The following is a 21,452-nucleotide window of genomic DNA, read 5'->3' as shown; positions in this document are numbered from 1 at the left end:
CGTTTCTGAGTGCTGAAACTACTAAACAGCTAATCCACTCCCTGGTAATTTGCCGACTTGACTATTGTAACAACTTACTAACTGGCCTCCCTCTCTCCTGCCTCTCTCCCCTCCAATCCATCCTAAATGCATCTGCCAGGCTAATCCATCTCTCTCGACGCTCTGATTCTGCTGCACCTCTCTGTGAGTTCCTTCACTGGCTCCCCATTCACAACAGAGTTACATTCAAAATTCTCACCCTGACCTACAAAGCCCTCACCAATGCTGCCCCACCCTACCTGTCCTCACTCATCAACAAATATACTCCTGCCCGTCCCCTAAGATCCAACAATGACCTGCTTCTTGCGTCCTCTACCATCACCTCCTCCCATGCTAGACTACAGGACTTCTCTCGTGCGGCACCAACCCTCTGGAACGCACTTCCTCGAGCTGTCAGACTTGCCCCTAACCTCTCTTCCTTTAAACGTTCCCTAAAGATCTTTCTGTTCAGGGAAGCTTATCACCGACTTATTAACAAACTAACTTCACTTATCTAACAGTTGCCCTCTATCTCCTCACTAATATCATTCTCACCTTTGCAGTCCCCACCTCCTGTTTCCCATCCTCCTATCCATTTAGATTGTAAGTTCCCACTGGAATAGGGCCCTCAACTCCCCCTGTATTTGTCTGTAAAATGTTGTCTTTTATTGTATTGTTTCTCCATTGTACTGTTATCCTTGTACCCATGGGCAGCACTGCGGAATCTGTCGGTGCTTTATAAATAAAGAATAATAATAATAATAATAATCATGCAAACACCTGCTTAAAAATGTTTTCTGATAAATGTAAAAATATTGGTGAAGTTAATATGGTGGGTTGGCACCATCTAATAACCATTTTTTATAAGTTGGGGTATCCTTGAATTTGTAGACCCCAAACACATGTGTTAAAGGGACAGTCTACTCCAGAATTGTTATTGTTTAAAAAGATAGATAATCCCTTTATTACCCATTCCCCAGTTTTGCATAACCAACCCTGTTATATTAAGACACTTTTAACTCTGTGATTACCTTGTATCTAAGTCTTTGAAGACTGTCCCCTTATTTCAGTTCTTTGGATAGATTTGCATTTTAGTAAATAAGTACTGACTCATAAATAACTAAACAGGAGTGAGCACAATGTTATCTATATGGCACACATGAACTAGTGCTGACTTGCTGTTAAAACTGTCAAATTTTAAGGTCTTAGAAATTAGCATATGAGTCTACCTAGGTTTAGCTTTCAACAAAGAATACCAAGAGAACAAAGTAAATTTGATGATAAAAGTAAATTGGAAAGTTGTTTAAAATTGCATGCCCTTTCTGAATCATGAAAGTTGCATTTGACTAGACTGTCCCTTTAAGGACATCCTACAGCTCTTCAAATTTATTGGAATAGGCTGCATAGAATTCAAAGGGAGGGATGAGCAGAGATGCACAGTCAGATCATTTGACTGCCTAGCTAAGTATATTCATCATTATAGTAATCTGCTAAACCTAACCGAACTCCCTTATTGCAAATAAAACTTAATAACCTTATTGTAACTACAACTTAGTAACTTTATAGCAACTAAAACAGTAACAAACATTCCTTTCTCATCACCCTTTGTCCATACCGCCCAACATTTCAAAATTCAAAAGAGGGACAGGCCCCCCCCAAAGCAAAAGTTTTATATGTGATGGGCAGGGATGTGGCTTAAAAAAAATCATAAGACCAAAGTAATATAGATAAAATTCTAACTAAAGTCATATATTTTAATACTTTTATGCAGCAATTCAAACACAAGCTCAAACTACTGGTATAGCTATGCGAGCTCTGTATTTAATTAGTCTTTGCAGAGACAGTGCTAAATATTTTTATCTTAATTGGACATTTAATAATAGATTCTATAAAAATGCTCTCTGCATTCCCCATTAATATTCTAGATTCTGGCCTTTAAAAATGCACAGTAACATAAACTACACTTATACATGTACACACACTCAAATACACAGAAACACACACTACATAGCATACACTTACACATGTAGATACACACACACTACATAGCATACACTTATACATAAAGATACACACATACACTACATAGCATACACTTTTACATACAGATACACACACACTATATAGTATACACTTATACATGCAGATACACACAAACACTACATAGCATACACTTATACATGCAGATACACACACACACTACATAGCATACACTTTTACATACAGATACACACACACTATATAGTATACACTTATACATGCAGATACACACACTACATAGCTTACACTTATACATGCAGATACACACACACACTACATAGCATACACTTATACATGCAGATACACACACACACTACATAGCATACACTTTTACATACAGATACACACACACTATATAGTATACACTTATACATGCAGATACACACACTACATAGCATACACTTATACATGCAGATACACACACACACACTACATAGCATACACTTATACATGCAAATACACACACACACACTACATAGCTTACACTTATACATGCAGATACACACACACACTACATAACTTACACTTATACATGCAGCTACACACACATTACATAGCTTATACTTATACATGCAGATACACACACACTTATACATACAAATAGACACACACACTACATAGCTTACACTTATACATGCAGATACACACACTACACAGCATACACTTATACATGCAGATACACACACACTACACAGCATACACTTATACATGCAGATACACACACTACACAGCATACACTTATACATGTAGATACACACACACACTTATGCATACAGATACACACTACATCATATATTAATTGTATGGGGTCCTGGGGTTAGCAAGCACATTAGCTGACAGTCTGAGGCTGCCACTGTTTGTTACCCTGGTGTTAGCACTGCTCATTGTATAAAACTGAAGGCATGCTAGTATTATCACCAGGGGTTAGACATCATCACTACCAGAGGTAGGTTAGAGAGGTCACCATTACCCGTGGTCAGAGTGTATACAGCCTTCTTACTCCTGCTTAACCCACACACCATTCATTTTCCACAGGAAATCTAACAGGTATCTAATCCTGGGAGAAAAAATCCAGCTGCTTCCTGAGTATGGGCCAATAATTATTATTTTTACAAAAAAAATGCATGGGCAAGCAACCCGGGACAGTGGGACAGACATCTAAAATTGGGACTATCCAACAAAAATCGGGACAGTTGGGGGGTATGCTTTTTTTGATATATACGTTTATTCCTGTAACATCTCCTCTGTACATATGGCATTGAAAATAAATTCTGTATTCAAATCTCATTCATTACACACAAAATATTTGCCTACTTGGCATAAAAATGTAAGTGAGTACTAGATCTATTATATTCATGTTTAGCATTGATCCCTGTCTCAAACATTCAGGGCCGGGCTGGGAGTAAAAAGCAGCCCTGGAAAATTAGACCAGCCCTATTTTACATTGAGTCATTACAATGTGCATGCCCCAATTTTTTCAGAGGATTACTGGGATACTCCTTCCCCCAATATTTTTTCCAGAATTATATTATATTAGTTTTTATTTAAAAAAAAAGAAAAAGTTTCTGATTGTTGTTATAAAGGTACCCTACAATCTAATTGCACCCATTAATCACCCCTTTAAATTGTAGCTTTCCAGCCCTAGCTGCTGTAGCCCACAGGGAAATTTCCTGAAATCCTGGTAGCTAGGCCAATCCAGCCTTACAAACATTGTAGAATACATTTAAATTCATTTATGTACATTACCGCATTCACTAACATTTTTTTAGGAATATGTTCTATAAAATGAACACTCCTTTCTTTAAAACAGAACATTCTCACATTTCTTAGACTGACTTAGTTATGCATGTTGACTACCTTGTGTTATAGCCATGCCATTTAGTTTACGGAGGGCCACAGAAGCATAGGTACTACGCAGAAGAGTCAGAGCATATGCTGTTAGTGCAGTGGTATAAGGATCATCTGCAGAAAACAAATGGGACTCCAAAAATGATTTGGCTCTGGACACTGCAACTCTCTCCTCCTATAAAAGAATTGTATTCATAAATGCTTTGTCAACCAAGGAATAAGGGAAAAGTAGTGTTACAGACAGGTAATAAATCTGCTAAAAATATATATACATTTATTGGCAATAAAGTTAGAATTTAAACTGATATTTTAAAATAAAATTGAACTATACATTTTGTGTATTTGCAAATTAATTTGTAATCGGAATTTATTTTGTAATAAAAATATTTCACTGTTTCTTTTGCCACAAGAATGGTAACAAGGTGGATAAGTGATAGTTCCAGTGGATTTATCAGCACTCACTTCAGATGTAATTCCGGTCTCCAAAAGAGCAGCTGCAACATAAGCGGTTAGAGCGATTTTCCCATGGTTTCCACCCTGAAATAAAAAACAAACACTAATATAAACATATTGAAGTCTTTCTATCTTGAAGCTCACAAACACACACGCACACATATTCTTTTTACAACTGCTAGTATAAACATAAGCGCTGAATTGACGTATGTGAATATTTATGTTCTTGCTACCAGACATTAGCTCTGTATCAGTATCTTTACTCATGGTCTCATGTATTCTTTAATTCTCTTTTGTCCAGTAGCATAACAGATTCTGACACTTCACAAATCAAGGTTAATAGTACTAATAGTAATAATAATAATAATAATAATATACACACTTAAAACACACATACACAGTAATTGTTTGCATTTAAAATCTTGTAATTCTGGCTGCTTTAAAGCATACAAGGAAACCCTAGATCCCTCCATTGCAAGAACGAGTAATGAAAACACCAATGCAATGATCACTGAATACATATATTTATTTCTATTAATATATTACCCATATGCATAATTGATAGTGGATAACTAAGAATAATCAGGAGACAATCTAATGGATCAAAAGGATACAATATATTCAATTGTTTCTTCCCAGCTATACAAGATGCTCAGTTGGAGAATTCACCTAATTCCTGACAAAGATGGCTTTCCATTGTGTTTCCAGATCGGTCTGTGCAACATTTGGTAATCAAAGTGAATTGGAAAGTTTATTAAAATTTCATGCTCTGTCTGAATCATGAAAGTATAATTTTGACTTTAGTGTCTCTTTAATTTGTGAACTGAGTATCTCTAAAACCATAAATGCTTTAAAAAAAAATATGTAATTCTAAATAGGCCAACATGATTTTGAAGTGATCAAGGCTAATGATTTTATAAATCCCCCCCCAAAAAACATGCAAAAATCATAAGTTCTTTTTGATAGATAACATAAATTATGCTTACCTGATCATTTTCTTTTCTTCTGTGGGAATGAGTCCACAGCTGCATTCATTACTTATGGGAAATAAGAACCTGGCCACCAGGAGGAGGCAAAGACCCACCAGCCAAAGGCTAAAATACTCCTCCCACTTCCCCTATCCCCCAGTCATTCAGCCGAGGAACAAGGCACAGTGGAAGAAGCATCAAGGTGAAAAGGTGCCAGAAGATGAAACAACAACAACGCCTCCAAAACGTGTGGGGGGCTGTGGACTCTTTCCCATGGAAGAAAAGAAAATTATCAGGTAAGCATAATTTATGTTTTTCTTCCTAATGGGAAAGAGTCCACAGCCGCATTCATTACGTATGGGAAATTTATACCCAAGCCAAAGAGGACACAAAATGCCAAGACGGGAGAATAAGAGGCGGACCAATGAAGGCACCTACCGAAAAACATTCCCAGAAAACAAAATCACGTTTCGTCAGAAAACCGGGAACAACATTATTAAAAGAAAAAACAAAAAACGACCCCGGGGACGCACAGTCACCGACAGTCCAAAGAACCTGAATAGTTACCAAGAGTAGATGCAAACGAGACACAAGCCTTGAAGACCCCACTCTCAGGTGCAACAACCCAGTCACAGCCCCTGAAAACAACAAGGGGACCCGACTAATAGGACAGAAAGACCAACTCAGGTCTTCAAGAAGACAACGAAGATCCACTGCCTAGGCTCACCTGTACAAATTTCAGGACAGAGAAAGACAGCAGAAGAAAATGGAAAAATGACCATAGAGAAACCAAAGAAGGACCGGTGGACGCATAAACCGCTACACAGCATGGATGAGTGACAAGCACCTAACAGGATCGCAAAAGGAAAATCCCTTACCACAACCAAGACCCACCCCCAGGCCACAATAGACTGAGGATGTCTCACAAGCTAGGAAAAACTTCCGCAACCGGAGAAGATCGATAAAAAGATGATCATGCTAAAGATGTGAGAGAGGAAGCACAGCCGCCACCTGAAGGAACACAAAACATCACGCTCCTTCGCAACCTAGATGGTGTAGACCAACACAACACCCCTATAGGCCGCAGAGCAACCAAAACTCATCCGAGACCAATCCTCTTGACAACCGAGAAATCCCTAAGGATTCCCCATCTCCAGAGGGAGCAAAGAAACTCCTCTGATGGACCCATAAAGTTCGTTAGCAACCAAGGTGCAACAGCATCAGCATAGCCAAACTGCAAACCCACCGCTCGCTAGGTAGCGAAGCTAACCAACAGGCTCTTACAGCTGACATAAAGCCCCACCCCCACACAAGGAGAGGGAGAGAAAAACAACCAGGCACGCATTGGAGAAAAAAATTACCAGAACCCAGGGATAATTCCCACAAACCGGAGAACTCGGAATCCCAAAGGGCGAGCCCACAAGGCAACATAAGTGTAGAGAAACCAGTCGGAATCCACCTCGATCTGAAGGAGCCATAAAATGGCTAGATCTAAGTCGAGCATCCGAATTAACAAGATGTATTCTCCAACGTGACCCTTCCTTCCACGGGGAACCAGAGTCCCCCAGATGAAAAGACTATAGGACATGTCCCCAAGGCACCTAAACCATCTACCGATGAATGCACAGGCACCCAAAAGGCACCCGCCTCCAGGGGAGTCTGCCACAGGTCATAGGAGAAAGATCAGACAGACCATTCAGAGCCCAACCTAAAAAGGAATAAAATCTATGAGAAACAGCCTCTCAAGCCCCCACAACACCGGCAGCAAGGCAACTAACGTGCAACCACCATGTCCCAAGCAAAGTTCCGCAAAATGTAGAGACCAGAAAGGGAAAGGTCAAACAGGCTAGAGTCAAATCCTAGACCGAATGAGGACAACTAACCTATAAGAAAGGAAGGCCCAGAAGCCCAACCTCACCACAGGTACCCAATCTGCCAAAAATCCCAAGCTCCCCAAGGAGAACAATGGAACCCATCCTGACCCAACCCCTAACACCCAAGGGGATAACAGGGACAAGGAGAGATAGCCAGAACTTGGACTAACAGAACCCTAGACTCCCTTCCCAAACCTACAATGAGATCCAAGAAGAAGGGGTCAGATTCCACTGGTCAGAACCCGCCCCAAACTGGACCAACAAGAAGGACACAGGATATATACTGCGATAAAACACGCAGCCCGAGTCCAAGATGAAAAACCCCTGACCAGCAGTCTTGAGGCACGGGATTCCGAGGGCCCAGCTCACTTCGGTTCCCGACCGCTAAGGGGTGGCAGAAACAACCCCGGAGAACACCAGGTGAGCTGCAACCCAAGATCCCATCAGAGCATCAAAAGCTCCCCGAATGTGAGGTAGGAGTAAGCAGCCACCTCAGCATGACCCGACCTATACTAGCCACCTGACGGCACCTAGTCTCTAGAAGAACCACCAAGGGCAGCCCAAAGGCCAGACCCGCACACAGCAGCAAGGACCTCACCCCTCAGGCCGGGGATGCGAAGGGAAGCGGTGGAACTCCACTGGCCCATGTCTCTGGAGCAGATTGGCACGGCCAGCCCAAGCGCTCCTGACATCCAGACCCGAAGGTCGCAATGTAAGTGTAGTTTATAAAACAGACAACAAAAGCAAGTGAACCAGTAGGTCCCGTCGGACCAGCCAGGCACAACATGCGTCACTAACAATTAACAGTGCACACACCAACTCCGGATGAATCCGGTAATGACTTCCGTGGAAGAACTAAATCCAAGCAATGCCAGAATTCGGGTAGAAAAAAATATAAAGTAAATAAATCAGACTCAGATAAAATAAACAAGGGCAAACGAAGGCATCCACCCAGAAGGAACTTTGTCTCCGCAGGACCTGCCAAACAGAGACCGGAACCCTCATAAAAGAGGCTGGGAAAGCTCATAATAGACCGACAGGAGATAAAATTAATTCCATCATCTATTCCGAAGAACCATGCAAGAACTGAGAAGTGCAGGAGGGGTGTGGGTTTAAGGAGTGAGTGGCGCAACTTAATGCTTATACCCTTATGTTTAAAATGGACAGAAATAATTCCAGAATGAGGTTTTTGAAAAATAACCAAGTGATATAACAAATAAAACTTTTAAGTTGCTATTTTATTAACTCCAAAAAATACATATACATTAAAAAATAGGCATTAAAAACATATATATGTCGTTACTACAAAATGTGGGGTATATGGAAGGCCCAATGTATGCAGTGTATGCAATTATGTTGGATTGTTTTGGTCCTTATGTAGTTTCATAGGTTATACTACTTTTATCTATTTTTCCTTGGTTGATATATTTGGCTGGTATATTTTGCTCCGTTGTTTTTAGTGTTAGCAGCTAATTAGGTTATTTGTACCTAGTACATAGAATACCTAGTTCAATTCCCTAAAGTAGTCAAAAAACACAAATTATTTATATATTAATGGAAAAAACGTATATTTTGTCTAGCGGAATTCGTGTAGTGAAAAGCTCTTGGTATGTTATATTAGGGGAGTAGATCAAAAGCTAAAAAGATCAAAAGCTAAAACGATAAAATGGTAGGAATATATGAAATAAAACAATGAAAATAAAGAAAATAATTATTCAGATAAAAATAGATAGGTAATTCTCAAAATGCATTTATAGTAGTGAATATACTGTTAATGTTAGGTAGGAATATATTTAAAGGAAAAACATTTTTCCCTTATAGTTGTCGGCCGACACTTGACAAAAAATGTTATGTTTAAAAGTTTTGCCCAGTCTTTGGATTGAAAAAAACCACCGGTGGATTTTACTGATTGAAAAGTTCAGGATAATTTTTGGCAGTAAGCGTCAAACTTTGTTGCAACTTGTTTGGTGGAAAGGTACTCCTTGTATTGTAATATTATGTTTGTTGTAGCAAAATGTTGCAAAGTCTGTTAGTATGTCCTTCTTTCGATGTAGATGTGAGGTCCGTGTATTTGTTAAATGTTAGATGTTGCCAGAGCTCTACGGTCTAAAGAGATGTTGCAGTAAGGGGCGTTTTTTAATCACTGTACTCTTCGCCGATCGTGGAGCCTGGATGTTGCCGCCCGGGGTAGTCCTCTTTTTCTGGTCTTTGATCCTCTGTTGAAGGTGGTAAGGAATGGTTTATCCACCTCTGGAGTTCCGGTCCTCAGTTTAGAGAGCAATTTTCGGAGGGGGCAAAACTGCCAATGTGTTTCTTTTCTCCGGTCTTTTTCTCGCTCAGAATTGTAAAACGGTGAGAAGTTTAGCATCCAAAGTGGCTTATAGCAGAAAAGTTGTGATTCTTTTTGGTCACAGTGGATTTTTTGTGACCCGGGGGTTTGAAAAGAGAAAGTTTGCCACAGTAGTTCGCTACGCGTTTCGGTCGTTACATTGGCCTTTTTCAAGCTGTACTACTATGAAAGGGTTTGGCGGTCTTTTTATTAGTTCAAAATTTGCACTTTGATTGGATCAATTGTTCAATTTGCCTTGCATAATTGCACGGATCTTTTTGTTGACATATTATTCTTGTTTTTCATTTGCCAGAGTCAGTAAACATAAGTGTTCATAAGAATTCATAATTCCAAAAGTTATTGTGTCAGGGTTATTATACATAAGTGTTCATAAAAATTCATATTTCTAAAATCGGTAACACAAGTATATGAGAATATAAGTAAAAAACTTATATTCGGTAACACAAGTATATGAGAATATAAGTAAAAAACTTCCTAAGGTATATGGCATATATGGGAGTCGATTTCAGATAGAGGAGTACAAAATAATAGTATTTAAAAGTTAAGATTATGTTTGTTCTTCTGAGATCATTTGTTGAAGAAGTTAAATTTCGTAATAAATCTAATTAGTTTCATTATTTGACGGATATATGTCTTTGTGTTTAAGTTAGGAAAAATCTTGATACTACATTGCATAAATGAAAAACAAGTTAGATGGATAAAATATATAAATGTATTTTGTTCTTCTAAGATCGTTTGTTGAAAAAATAAAAAGATTTTTGGTTTTAGTGATAGATCTACTTGGTTTCTGTTTGTGGAGTGTATATGTCATTGTGGTTGAGTTTGAAAAAGTCGTTATTTTATATTTTTGATTTGTGGAAAGTTCAGTATTTACTCCTTTTGTAAAGTATTCTTAAAGTAATAGTTTGTGGTTGTATTCGCGAACACAAATTAGGTTTATGATCTTGTATCAGGAGAAAATTATTTGGGATGTTTTAAAACCAGTCTAAATTATCTATGCCTTCATATGATATTAATACGCAAAAAATGGATTTTTAGATAAATATTTTGTGAAATTTAGGGATTGAGTAATTAATATGAATGGATTATATGTGATATTCTATATAGTTTGGTTTGAGAATAACAAAGTAAAGGAATGGAAAATAGATGGGAAAATAATATGTTTAGGTCTTTTATTCTTTAAGGAAACTGTTTAGGTTGAAGTCTATGTTCAATCCTTTTGGTTGTAGTGTTTGTAGTTTAAAAATCCATTTTGCTTCTGCTTGTAGTAATGCTCTGGATTAATTCCCTCCTCTAACGTTTTTACTTATTTTTTCAATTGCTGTAAAATTAAAATATTTTAGATTGCTATTATTGCATGATCTGAAATGTTTGGGGACAGGTTCTAAGTTTCTTTTTTCTTCTGAGTTTTCTATGGACAGAATATGTTCTCTTATTCTTTCTCGTATAGTTCTTTCCGTTTCTCCTGTGTATTGTAAATTACACTTTTTACACTCTATGAGATAAATTATATTTTTGTCCATACATCTTATAGTGTTTTTAATTTTGTATGTTTGTTTGGTATTGTTGGATGTAAAAGTATTTGTCTTTTTTGAATGCCTGCAGGCTTTGCATATATGGCAGGGGTAAAAACCCCTAAGTTCTGTTCCTAATATTCCTTTTTCAATGTTTTTGCTCCTATTGTTCTTCATGGAAGGTGCTAATCTATTTTTTAATGTGTTCGCTCTTCGGTAGATAAATCTGGGTTTGTTAGGTAATAGTGGCCCTAGATCAGGGTCGTAGCTTAGGATATTCCAGTGTTTTTTGATAATCTTTTCAATTGAGTGTTTGTCTTCTCCGTATTGTGTGATAAATGGTATATTTATTCTATCACTAGTTGTTTTTGCTGGTTTATTTTTCTTAGTGTTGTGATTTAGAATATCAGTTCTGTCTATTATTAAGAACTGAGAAGTCCCTGGACGAAAAAGGAGAGGATCCCCCAACAAATCAAAAAGACGTCATAGTAGGACACACAGCCGCACAATCCTATAACGAGAGGCACATGGGGGAACAATCACCCCCGGGAGGAATATTATAGTGCCGTTCATGGTCTGAACACCCGGGATAGGTAGGCCGGCACATAAATGCAAGGAAACCTCGGGATCTTGCAGACAAATTAGCGCCACTAAAATATTAAAACGAAAATGTCCCGCCATCTCCGGGGGAAACAATCCACCCTGCGCGGAGGAGACATCAAAGTCATGGTCACCTGCAAAAGCAAAAGGAGTGTGCAATTGGGAAGGCTACTCCTGAAGAACAGAGCCCCCGGAGGCCGATGGCTCAGCAGATCCAAGGTCCCCCGACCCCGAGGGACCCAGCAAACTATGCAGACACAAGAGACAAGAGTGGTAGACTTGCGACAATGGAGCCAAACGACAGTCCTCGTCCGAGGATGACTCATCATCTGATAAGACAATAGTCCCGGCATTAGAATCCTCCATGGCCAGGACTAATATAAACGCCAATATTGGAAAACAAAAAACAAACGACTGGCACCTGACACACAATGGCTGGGGCACTCACTACCTCCTATGACCAGACCTCAGCGGAGCAAACTCTTTTCCTCCGTCGCCACTCGGTCAGGAATGCGGAAGGGGAAGAACCCCACCCAAGCGTAAACATGCACGGTCAGCAGATGCCCAGTGTAATCCAAAAAGCTCATCACCGAAAGGCGGCAAAACTAGGTCCACATAAAAGGATACGGAAGACTACACAAACAGGCATACACCCATAACCCAAAGGTTTTTAGTCCTAGGCCTGCATTCGCAAGCCCAGAAAAAAGCCACTATGCACCGCATAGAGTAACACTACTTGTCTCAGCCTCAGAGCCCATACACACATACCCAATGCAGGTTGAATCACATAAGAAACATGATAAGAGACCCCTTCCCCGTTCACCAAACCACCCTAAGCAGGAAATATCCCTTGATTCCAAGATCTGTACTGAAGGTGCCTCAGCGAGGCCCATACTATACTGTCATAATAAATCACATTACAGACAATGTAATAAAATGAAACAATCTTACCGGAATCTACGCCGTGGAACAGGAACACGGCCCTTCAAGTGTGACGAATAGTAGCAGCACCTCCGTCATGGACTCGAGAGAAGACAGCAGGTAGCGAAGCGAAGTTCGACAACACCAATTGCTGAAAGGAGCTGTTATAACGAGTCGGGATGGTGTCGCAGGGGAAGCTCCCATTGAATCTCCGGACTCTAACTTTCACCCAGGCCCTCCACGAGAGACTAACAGGACTATTTAAAACTCCTGTCCCATGTCGAAGGGTAGCACCCTCCATAAGAGACATATTAAAATTAAATAAAAGTAGAACAAATGGAAAAAAATAAAATAAAACAAACTTCTGACACTTCTCTGCCAACCTCCTGGGACGAAAGGCAAAGAATGACTGGGGGATAGGGAAAGTGGGAGGAGTATTTAAGCTTTTGGCTGGTGGGTCTTTGCCTCCTGGTGGCCAGGTTCTTGTTTCCCATAAGTAATGAATGCAGCTGTGCACTCTTTCCCATTAGGAAGAAAATGAATATTGAGGGGTAACAATAACAGTCGTTTTGCTCTTCAAAGTTATAAAGAAAAAAATATGAAAAAACTATTTTTATAAGGTCTGGAGAGGCTTTGTGTTTGAAAAACTTATAAAAAAAACCTATGCAAACTACAGCTATTCTAATGGATTATAATTGATTTACAATTGGTCATACCTTGGCTCAGACAGGGAAAATTAGTATTTACTTGTTTGGCTTGGCGTGGGCAGCAACGGCTGATTTAATGTTCAATATCCATGAAGGACAGTCTCACTACAGCCCAGACGAGAGGACAAGCATTATCAAAGTCTCCTCCCAACAGAAAATATTCCCCTTCTTCTCAGCCCAGAGAAGAAGATCTACTGGCTCTCCAGTCCACAGCAAAAGAAATGCCAAATAAATGTATTGCAATTTAATCTTCCCAGTAGATAGAACACAAATCTTTTTTATGTTCCAGTAAGGAGGCAATCATAATTCCGTGCCAAAGGAAAAAAAGCCATAGATTGCACATATCAGTTTACCCTTTACATATTCATTAGTAAGATGTTTAGTCCTCAGTTGGTGGTAAGAATTGTAAATCAAATATTTTTCTAAGGATCTACTGACTCAGGCAGTCCACAACACCTATTATAACACCTCACTGCTCATGTTCAGAACTCTGTTATACATGTATTCTACACTTGAGGTTCAATTCTTTGTTATAGAGTGAAAATATCTTGCTGACCCTTGCATGGGTAGACCTCACTGAAGGCTAAACCACTGAGGGATGATCAGCCTCCCAAAGAAAGCAATGAAGGTCTCGATAAAGGAAAATCCTGCAGCAGAGAGTGAATGTTAGTGGGAGAACTATCTATGATAATTCTTTTTTAAGCAAATACAAATCCATTTTTTGTTTGTTATTGTGTTAATCTTGTTGTTGTTTTTGTCACTGGCTGATATTTATAGACTGTGAGGACTATGGCAGCGGAGTTACAGACTGAGGCTGATAGAGTCAAAGTACTGGCCCTTAAGGGGGATATAAATATATATATATATATATATATATATAAATATATATATACATACATAAGAGATCGATCATAGCTGGTGGGAAGAACTTATTAATGTTATCTATGCTGAAACCAGTTTATGATTGTATATTAGTAAGTTCTATTTTTGTATCAATGAAAATGCGGAAACAGCTGTTATTTTTTTGTTAATTGTAGTGACTGTAATACTGAGATATGCTCTCCCTATATGTTTATCACATATAGATGCAAAGTTTTGTGTACCCTATTTGGTTCTGGTATGTATCTCAACGGAGAACATATAAATGTTTTAAGAAGCCATTACGCTATCATGTAATTCCGACATTATGTTGAATTCATCTACGTCTTATGTGCAAAACTCCCTCGTTTTTGTTATTTGTCTTTCTACTCTGTATTCTCAAATAAAAAATAAAAAAATCAAATTGCATTGCTTTCAATGTTATTTAAAGGGACACTGAACCCAAATGTTTTCTTTTGTGCTTCAGATAGAGCATGAAATTTTAAGCAACTTTCTAATTTACTCCTATTATCAAATTTTCTTTATTCTCTCGGTATCTTTATTTGAAATGCGAGAATGTAAGTTTAGATGCCGGCCCATTTTTGGTGAACAACCTGGGTTGTCCTTGTTGATTGGTGGATAAATTCATCCACCAATAAAAAAGTGCTGTCCAGAGTCCTGAACCAAACAAAAAAAAGCTTAGATGTCTTCTTTTTCAAATAAAGATAGCAAAAGAACGAAGACAAATTGATAATAGGAGTAAATTAGAAAGTTGCTTAAAATTGCATGCTCTTTCTGAATCACTCATACATGCCCTTATCTACCATTGCAATAAATGTATTGTGTATTTTGAGACAAACTTGGCAGCTTCTATTTTGAGAGATAAAACAGGTAGATCTGCAGGGATAAAATGTGTTTAATATACGATGAGGCTTGTGCAAGTATGTCACACTTTCCCAAGCAATGCCCCTGTACAGCCTACTGGAGAGGCTAATTTTACAATAGAAAAATAATGTTTTAATTTTTGTACTTTTTTGTTACAATTATAACTTTGTTTATTGAAATTACATTTTACATTAAATAAAATTTTTAAAAAATTAAATTCCTGCTATTTTAAATTTACATGTTGCTGCTTTTTTGTTTTATAAATTTGGATGTGTTTGACTACAATTTTGAAATCTTACTTTCAAAACAATTTTTGCTAATTGTATTGTGCACTATATTGTAATGTACTCATCTGTACTTCATATATAGATATACAGGGCATACGCAGATACACAACGCTCAAGGTAAAATTTGCCCTTTATAAATACTGTGAAGGACACTGTAGCACTAATGGAACTTTTTATAGAATCTTGCTTGAGAAGAGAGCTTTAGAAAATTGGTCCTTCAGTTTTAATCATATTATTATTATTTTTTTTATCAAGTATTTCATGTTTTGAAGGTTAGTATTATATCATCTGATATCATCTTGTAAAGAATACTCCCAACGCTTCAATTTTCTTTGGAGGTGCCCTTAGTCTTGTCTACATTATTTGTGGCGTTCTTTTGTGTGCTAATAGCTCCAAACAGATGAAAGGAGATTGTTTTCCATGTGTCCGAATTTTTTATATACACACTTTCTGGGGAACAAGATCCTATTGAGCATGATGTGCACAAACTCACAGGGTGTACGTATACTAGTTTGTGATTGGCTGATGTCTGTCATATGATACAGGTTGCCAGAAAATGGGAGAAAAATACATTTTTCAGAAAAAAAAAATCCACTTCTACTGCTACTATAGACATTTTAGATTTGATCTTGGAATCACAAAGTGCCAAGGTTAGTTTAATGTTGGTTTAATAAATTTTTGGTAATATAATATCTAGTATTTATATAGCACCTTTCTCACAGTGGGACTCAAAGCGCTTTTTCAGCACTCGCTCTCGGAATTCACCAAATCGGCAGCTGAATAGTAATAGTTGTTATTATTACCCAATTTAATGGTACTCATTTTATCGACCTCGGAAGAATGAAGGGCTGAGTCGGCCCTGCCGGGATTCAAACCTGTGACCGTGGATCTTTTAAACAGGCTTTTTTTTTTGTAGTCAGGGAATTTACCAACTGAGCTACCTCACCAGCCTAACTTGTCATATACCTATATATCCATACCTGCTTGATTATTTTTTTGTAATGTCTGTCTTGTCACGATACAATTTTACATAAATACATAAATGAAACCACAATACACAATGTTTTTCTTTTTTCCACCTTGATACCTGGATGTCCTTGTTTAGTATCCTTCCCATGGCAGGGAAAGAACCATCTTTTTTCTGGTGTTGAATTATCCAGTCTTTAGCAGAGGAAAGTTCTCCTGGGTCTATGAAGATGAAACTTCGGGACTGGGCAAAAGACTTTAGGACGAAAGCAGTGAGCCTAAGACAAAACAAAGTATGCATTACATTGTAAATCATGTGCTATGGATATTTATTAGAATATAACCTAAACTGAGGAGCTCTCATTCTTACCACATACTCCCAGAGGAATCCCTCTCTCCAAAGGCACTGTATGACCCATCTTGCCTCTTGTATGTCAGCTGTCGTTGATAACCTTTATGATAAAGAGAGGTCATTACACTGGTATATTTCACTTAACTATCAGGGAATATCAATTAAGACTTAAAGGGATATTTATTTATTTTTTCTGATTCAGATAGAGCATGCAATTTTAAGCAACTTTCTAATTTACTCATATTATCAAATTTTCTTCGTTCTCTTGATATCTTTATTTGAAAAGGCAAGCTTAGGAGAGGGTCCATTTTTGGTTCAGCACCTGGGTAGCTCTTGCTGATTGGTGGCTACATTCTTGCACATGCTCAGTAGGAACTAGTGTCCAAGGCTGTGAACATTTTGTTAATGGAAGTAAATTGGAAAGTTGTTTAAAATGGCTGCTTCATCTGAATCATTAAAGTTTAATTTTGACTTAAGTGTCCCTTTAAAAACAAGTAGACATTAACAGCCACCCAGACATGTTCATTGAAAGTCTATCAAATTACATTTTTATACCCATTATAAGTCAATAAAAATGACTTTCATGACAGAAAACAAACCAAATGTTTTACAAGTTTATTGGCAGGACACTTCTGCTTATTTTTTCTCAATTATTAAATGGACAACAAACACCTTGTAAATTAAAGCCATATCTGTTGTGCTATTATAAAATAACATGCTCAGAGTCTAAACATTTTTAAAACAAATCAACATACATTTTCTAAAAATTATTTTTCAGTAGTCAAACTCCACACACTGTTTCCCTTATTTGGAGGAGCCAATCGGCTATTTGTAGTCATAAAATTAATATAAAATACAGTGTTTTGCACTTGTTATTAGCTAAATACAATAAGGGAAAGATGTAGCAGTATTAACCTTGCAAAGTCAGTTGGGTGCATTTAAGTTCTGAGAATAAGAAAAGCCTACATTATCAGAGCTAAATTATATGAAAAAGGGGCAAAATAAATAAATATAGAAAAATGTATATATATGTATTTAAAGACACACGCATATAAATATATATATATATATATATATATATATATAAATATAAACACATAAATACATATGTACACATATATAGACATATATAAGTGCATTGGAACCCTTTGCAGTCAAGTAGATGAAAATTTGTAAAAGCATATTTATGCAATATTCATATTTAATAGTGTTATACTGTTATACTGTGTATTTACTGTAAATATTTCACATTATATATGTTCTAAGTATTTATGAATATATATTCCTATATAAATCTGTGTATGTATATATATATATATATACTTAGATATAATCATCTTTATAAATAGGTATATATATATGAATATATCTATATAGAAATATGTACTTATGAATAAATAAAACATATTCTTCTATATGAAGAACATTGGAATATTCATATTTTTATGTCGGGATATAGCAATTGAGAATATGGATTCGGGTTAGCGCAAGAGTGGGGTGTTTTTTTCAGCATTTACTTCTATGGGGAATTATCTAAGTTTGGCTGTTTGCACGCATCAGGTTAGCGTGGAAGCGATAACTGTTTACTTTCAACTTGTAATGAACGCAAACCATTGCGCGCAAAAAGATTACTTCTAGCACAGTTAGTGCACGAGCGAAAGAGCTAAATAACGCTCCACTCGTAATTTGAACCTATATGTTTTAGTTGTTTTTATTGCCTATGGAAGCAGCATTCAGAAACCGGACCTGTAAATATGGACTATAAGTCATGCAAAATCTATTGCAATATCTAGAAACTGGAAAATTAAATGAACATACTAGAAAAGAACTGCACAATTTATCATCAATGGTCTTGAATTTTAATTCTAAGAATAAAGAACGTTTAAGAACATTTTAAATTGTGCTGGAATACAGCTGTCAAAGTATCTAAATGAATGTGATAATCCTGCATAGTCAATGTATAGCACTTCATAATCTTTGAATATATCATTTGAATATACCACAGTAATTGTGAAATGCAGAATGACTCATTTGTATATGGAAATGTATTGGCAAGTAATCTAAATTACAAATTTTTAATATTATGATTCACTAGAAGGGTGGTCACATAAATCTAACACATACATGATTCACTTTGTATCAGCTGTAGTTGGAAACTAAGACACACTAAAATATCAATGTATTTAAATATATTAAGCTTAGTCTTAAATCATAACTATCATAAATGCCATCATCAGCTTAAATGGAAATTGTACACTAGATTTTTTTTGCATAAATGTGTTGTATATGATCCATTTAAATATAGCCCATCTGGGAGTGTTTTTGTAACAATGTATAGTTTTGCTTATTTTTTTAATGACATTGTGCTGTTTTCAGACTCCTACCCAAGCCCAAAAATATCAGATGTAGACTCAAGTCTACAGATTCCTGCTTGCCCCTGTTTGTGTAACAGATCTTTTCATATACAGGGGAAGGGGGGAGTGTTTGCTCTTCCTGCTTGCTCAGCCACTTTTAATGGGAGTCCCAGCCTAACCTCATCAACAGTGCTAAACTGGGAGCTTCTATGTAAGATGTAAAAGGTTTTATACTGGATTTTTAAAACAGTAACTGTGCATATTCTTCTTTACAGTAGTGTCTATTACATGCAGTTATATGACAATTGGTGTATACTGTCCTATTAAGTCCATTGGTCTAGATACAAGAAAACCCACCTTGCACCAGATAATCTACAGCTTCACTCTCAACTTCGGCACATAACTGTTTAGTCTTCTGTAAATACTTAAGCACAAATACATTTGGCGCAAAATGAATCATGTTTTGCTCCCCACAACCGAATGGGAGTCGAAGGAGGTTATCCAAATTACTCACAGTAGGACCCATCACATCACCTGGGGACAGAGAGAAAGAAAACTGTAGCTATTCAGCCATCAAGGGTACCCTAAAAGGTAAGCGATCTCATTTCCTGTCAGACATATTATCTTGAGCACATCTAGCACTATCAATTGTACCATATGTTCTAGAAACATTACATGCTATATACCTTGCCCTGTCTTATGTTCAATAGGGTATTTAACAGGGGACTAGTAAACAAGTGGACAATAGTGGGGTTGATAATTAAACAACAGTGGGTGTAAAAAACATTTCAATTTAATGATATTTCCTATAATAAAAAATAGCTTAAAACACTTGCAAGTATAATTGTTATTTTCTAGGATTTTCTTTTATTTAAAGGGACACTGAACCCAAATTATTTCTTTCATGATTCAGATAGAGCATGCAATTTTAAGCAACTTTCTAATTTACTCCTATTATCAATTTTTCTTCTCTTGCTATCTTTATTTGAAAAAGAAGGCATCTAAGCTAAGGAGTCAGACAATTTTTGGTTCAAACGCCGGACAGCACTTGTTTATTGGTGGGTAAATTTATCCACCAATCAGCAAGAACAACCCAGGTTGTTCACCAAAGATGGCCCGGCATCTAAACTTACATTCTTGCTTTTCAAATAAAGATACCAAGGGAATGAAGACAATTTGAGAATAGGAGTAAATTAGAAAGTTGCTTAAAATTGCATGCTCTATCTGAATCACAAAAGAAAAATTTTGGTTCAGTGTCCCTTTAATTATGCTTCTTATTAAATAACATTATATTTTTTGCAAGGCTTCTGAAGACTCACTGACAATGCAGTATATGTCCTATACAGAATAAGAAGTATACAGCAAGATTATCTTTCACTTATACACATACCAAGAAATCTATAAAAATGTTTACCTATGATAAGGTATCAACAGTAGTACTATATGTCCAGCTCAATTGTTTAACATACTATAATCTGTTACTCTATTAGTGCTGACCTATGATTGTGGCAGATGCTCTTTCAGAACCAGGGATGACATTATGTGGAACTCCCAGAGTGAATGCCTCATTGTGGTTCTCATCTGTTTCTTGCTTCCGCCATATTTTAAACTCTCCCATAGAACCCCATCCAGTGGAAAAACCAATGAATTTCACATCAGGTTGCCTGCTTGCCGTCCACTCCACGATAATTGTGTCATTGGAGCTTTGAGTGCCATGGCCTACCTAGAAGGTCAGGACAGAAATTGAGGGAGTAAATGCAAAACAAACATTTATTAATATACAAATACAACTGTTTTAATATAAGAACAATCATGCAAAAACAACTTACTCTAGGACTACAATGGACTAGAGTACCTGTATAATTCCATTCTTCCAGCTGATCCAAAAGGCACGGAACTCATCCCAGGATAAAATAGCTGCTGTGCTTGCACTAGTAACTGGAATCCCCATCTTGCTAGTGGAGATCCATGTTTGAGAATTTTGCTTTCCACCAATCACTATTTCAATCATCTCAGCCATGTCATGTGGCCCTGAAGAAAGTGCCACATGGGCATCGTTGTGGGCTTTCACTGTGAGCTCAAAGTGTGTCATCTTCTGTGGCTTTTGTACGTACTGATACTCAAACTTGTTAGGAGTAGAAATATGAATTTTCTCTAGGTCAAAAAATACACCAAATAAATTCACAAAGAAGCCAAATCCCCAATAAACCACAAGACAGAAAGGATACTATAGATATGTAATAAATAACAACATGTCACTATGTAAAGAACAGACAAATGGACCTGCCGTAGCTGGTTAGTGGCAACTCAATCATAGTAACTGATTAGGTCATTTGTAATTAAGTAATTTGTGGCAATTAATTTAAGACATAAATATAATAACTTGATTAAGATGTTCACTCAAAACTAAGCTGAAATAAATTATTCTCTATAACTCAATAAAACAATATTTACTAT

The 21,452-nt window shown here is 37.2% G+C and overlaps 1 protein-coding gene across 1 annotated transcript in view; it reads right to left on the bottom strand.

Annotated features, from left to right (window-relative positions):
• The window catches only part of CPAMD8 (C3 and PZP like alpha-2-macroglobulin domain containing 8), a 276,510-nt gene that overhangs the window by 73,882 nt on the left and 181,176 nt on the right, over positions 1 to 21,452 (bottom strand). Inside the window, exons 24-30 of the mRNA XM_053702891.1 lie at positions 20,851 to 21,149; positions 20,493 to 20,718; positions 19,353 to 19,529; positions 16,660 to 16,741; positions 16,411 to 16,567; positions 4,369 to 4,443; positions 3,916 to 4,081 (exon numbers count right to left, since the gene is read on the bottom strand). Coding sequence (XP_053558866.1) covers positions 3,916 to 4,081; positions 4,369 to 4,443; positions 16,411 to 16,567; positions 16,660 to 16,741; positions 19,353 to 19,529; positions 20,493 to 20,718; positions 20,851 to 21,149 — 1,182 coding nt within the window. The remainder of the gene's footprint in view (positions 1 to 3,915; positions 4,082 to 4,368; positions 4,444 to 16,410; positions 16,568 to 16,659; positions 16,742 to 19,352; positions 19,530 to 20,492; positions 20,719 to 20,850; positions 21,150 to 21,452) is intronic.

Source organism: Bombina bombina, chromosome 2 (assembly GCF_027579735.1).
Source record: "Bombina bombina isolate aBomBom1 chromosome 2, aBomBom1.pri, whole genome shotgun sequence".
Lineage (NCBI taxonomy): Eukaryota > Metazoa > Chordata > Amphibia > Anura > Bombinatoridae > Bombina > Bombina bombina.
This window is presented reverse-complemented; position numbering and strand designations above follow the sequence as displayed.